At 52.2% G+C, this 3,038-nt stretch overlaps 1 protein-coding gene across 1 annotated transcript; it reads right to left on the reverse strand.

Moving 5' to 3' along the window:
* Nucleotides 1-2,440: 2,440 nt before the first annotated feature.
* Nucleotides 2,441-2,800, reverse strand: LOC105744775 (endogenous retrovirus group K member 18 Pro protein-like). Its single transcript, XM_012519938.1, has one exon. The coding sequence runs from the start codon at nt 2,798-2,800 to the stop codon at nt 2,441-2,443; it is 360 nt and encodes a 119-aa protein (XP_012375392.1).
* Nucleotides 2,801-3,038: the final 238 nt, after the last annotated feature.

Genomic DNA, 3,038 nt, shown 5'->3' on the forward strand with positions numbered 1-3,038 from the left:
ATCAATTTGCTGTTGAAGGTTGAGGATAGCCTGATGGGTGACAAGGTTGATGTGCTCCTGCTGCTGTAGTGCATGGGAGACAGTACTGGAGATGTTGTTGAGGGCACTCACAGTGAGACTTTGTTGAGTGAGAGCCAGGGCAGCGGTTGTTGCGGCTGCTAAGCTTGTGATGAAAATTAGGGAAAGAATGGCGGTTAATCCGAAATCTCGTTTTGAGCGCGGTAAAGAAAGAGCTTGAGAGGGATATTCACGGAACACAGGGGCAACCCATGAAGAGATGTTGATCGGGAGCCAGAGAAGAGTAGGCTGTTGTATGAGGAAGGCATAAGGATGGGATGTGTTCCAAAAGTTGGAAATATTGCAGCTTGAGTCAGAAAATTTGAGGGATGAACAGATAAAGAAGGCAAAACGGGGGTTAACATAGACGTGAATGGAGATTTGTTTGATTTTGTGGGGCATTACATGGGTGGCTTCTTCCCCAGAAGAAGAAGTGTTAGTGGTATAAGTTCCATTGCTGAGAGAACAATTGTTTAAACAGAGGAAGGCACGGAGGTCAAAGCATTTGAAAGGTCCACAGAGCTGGTGTCGGCCAAAGGCTGTAAAGAGATGTTGGCTTGGGTTTCTGCGCATATAGTGCTTTGATGTTGCATTTGTCATTGCTGGAGCAGAGGCTAGGGGGGATATCCAGAGATTACCGGGGTGAGGATGAAACACTGCTTCTCCCTGAGAGGTGGAAAGACAGGGGAACCAGCGGAAATCTTCTAGCCATGATGATCGATTGTGTAAGGGGCTGCAAAGAGGAAAGCTAGGGCGTGGGGTAAGCACCCACTCTACACTGGCGTTTCTTTTAAATGCTCGGAAGGGCCAAGTACCGTTAATCATTAAGAAGGATCCAGCTGTTTCATTGTAGCGATAGAAATCTCCTGTCGGGTAAGGAAAAAGAGTTAGGTTATTGAGGAAGGAGGGGAGACTTGTTGTATCATCTGAGTTGTTTATGCTGTTTCTGAGAATAAAAAGTAAAGCATCAGCAGGGGCGGTTAAGGTGTTGTCGAATATGGCAGATGCAGGAATGAATGTCGGGTTGCAGGGTAGTCCGAGGGAACAATTGGAGTGATAGAACTTAGGGAAGTTAGGGCTTTCACTGGTTAAGAAGAGAAACCCAGGGGGGTGACGGACTGCGGCCCATACTGGCTTGGCATTTGCGGTAGTGGCTGTGGAGAGAAGAAGGATTAGTAGGGCCACAAGGTTGATGGGCTGGTTAGGTGGGCGGGGAGTGTGTGCTCGAACTCGGCGGTAAAGATTGAGGAGCAGTTGTTCTTCTGTTGGAGGAGATGGGTCGTCAAGGACGAAGCGTGTCATCTGATGAGTCAGGTGCCTCAGTCGTCGGCGTTCCCTCCTCATCAGGTGCTGGGTCAGCGGGGGCTGGGCAGATGTTGCATCCCGGGATCCAGATGGGCTGGGCGGCATCATCTGGGAAAACACAAGCAAAACCCCTACCCTGGGCAAGGAACGGAGCCGGCCCTTGCCAAGTATTATTTTTGGGGTCTTTCCAATGAACTAGAGGGGCTTGGGTGGAGCGGTATGAGGGGCCCCAGTGCTTATGGATGGGAGATAGCCCCTTCTCATCAAAAGAGAGGGGATTAAGATGGATAAGGCAGGAAGTGATGACGTCTCCTGGCGTCTTTAGGGGATTTTCCTGTCTTTCTTTGTGGATCAAGAGCTTGAGTTGGTGGTTGACACACTCGACGATGCCTTGTCCTTGCGGGTTGTGTGGGATGCCAAAGTGATGGGTGATCCTGTAGAGCTGCAGGAAGGCCGCGAAGGCAGCACTTCGGTAGGCAGGGCCGTTGTCTGTCTTGAGGTCCCAGGGCACTCCCATGTAGAGAATGGCTTGGCGCAGAGCTCGGATGGCGTGCTTTGCTGTTTCTCCAGGCAAGGGCATGGCGTAGCACATGTGCGAGAAGGTATCAATGGCCACATGCATGAATTTGAGCCATCCGAAGGAATTGACATGCATGACGTCCTTGGTGATTTGTCTGTGGCACGGTGAAGGCAAACCGCGGGCAGTCGTTCGGGTGGAGAGGAATAGAAAAAAAGCAGTCTTTGATGTCGATGGTTGCTGCATGCATATACTGAGGAACTGTGGTGGGGTGCGGACACCCTGGTTGCGGTGAGCCCATTGGCTTGATGTGTCTGTTGATTTCCCACAGATTGTGGAGGAGGCGGTACTTTCCATTGTTCTTCTTCAGAATTACAAAGACAGGTGAGTTGTATGGACTGGTGGAAGGTTCAATATGTCCTGCTTGTAGCTGCTCCTGAACGAGGGACTCAAGGGCTTTCAGCTTATGGGATGGAAGAGGCCACTGCTCAACCCAGATGGGTTCCTCTGTGTCCCATTATAGAGGAACGGGTTCAGGCGGTGTAAGATGAACAGTGGCGCTTAGTATTGGGGGGACTTTTGGACTGTGGAGGCTGCCGTGGTGAGGATTGCTCCTGTCTGTTCGAGGATGTCTCGGCCCCAGAGAATGTTTGAGACGGTGGAGAGTATGAGGGGGTGGAAGTGGCCATGGCGGCCTTCTCTGTCTTCCCACTTGACGGCAGTGGCACACCTCCAGGAGTTGGAGGAGCCCGTGGCTCCAATGACTTGCGGCCCTTGCTCAAGGGCCCAGTGGTTGAAGGTAGCAATTTCAAACAGGATGCAGGAGATTTCTGCTCCAGAGTCGAGTAGACCTTCTAGCCATTGGCCTTCTACTTTAAGCTCCATGAGGGGCTTTGTCCCCCTAATGGGAACAGTCCACATCACGGCTGAGGCGGGCGTGGCATTTTGGCCTCTTGGGTGCAGGGCTGAGGCCTGCCCTGGGAGGTGTTTAAAGGCGGCTGGTTGGCATTGGTTGAGCGGCAGTCACATGCCCAATGGTACCCTTTCCCACACATGGGGCACGGGGTAGGTGGTCCTCGGCAGCGAGGTGGAATAGCCGGAACAGTGATCGCATGGGGCGGCGCAGTGGGCCGAGCGTGAGGGCATTCTCGGGCAAAGT

This window comes from Dasypus novemcinctus, chromosome 10, assembly GCF_030445035.2.
Source record: "Dasypus novemcinctus isolate mDasNov1 chromosome 10, mDasNov1.1.hap2, whole genome shotgun sequence".
Taxonomy (NCBI): Eukaryota; Metazoa; Chordata; class Mammalia; order Cingulata; family Dasypodidae; genus Dasypus; species Dasypus novemcinctus.

Excerpts from the sequence above, each read along its gene's own strand:
- LOC105744775 (XM_012519938.1), bottom strand. The coding sequence starts at position 2,800 with ATGTGGACTGTTCCCATTAGGGGGACAAAGCCCCTCATGGAGCTTAAA.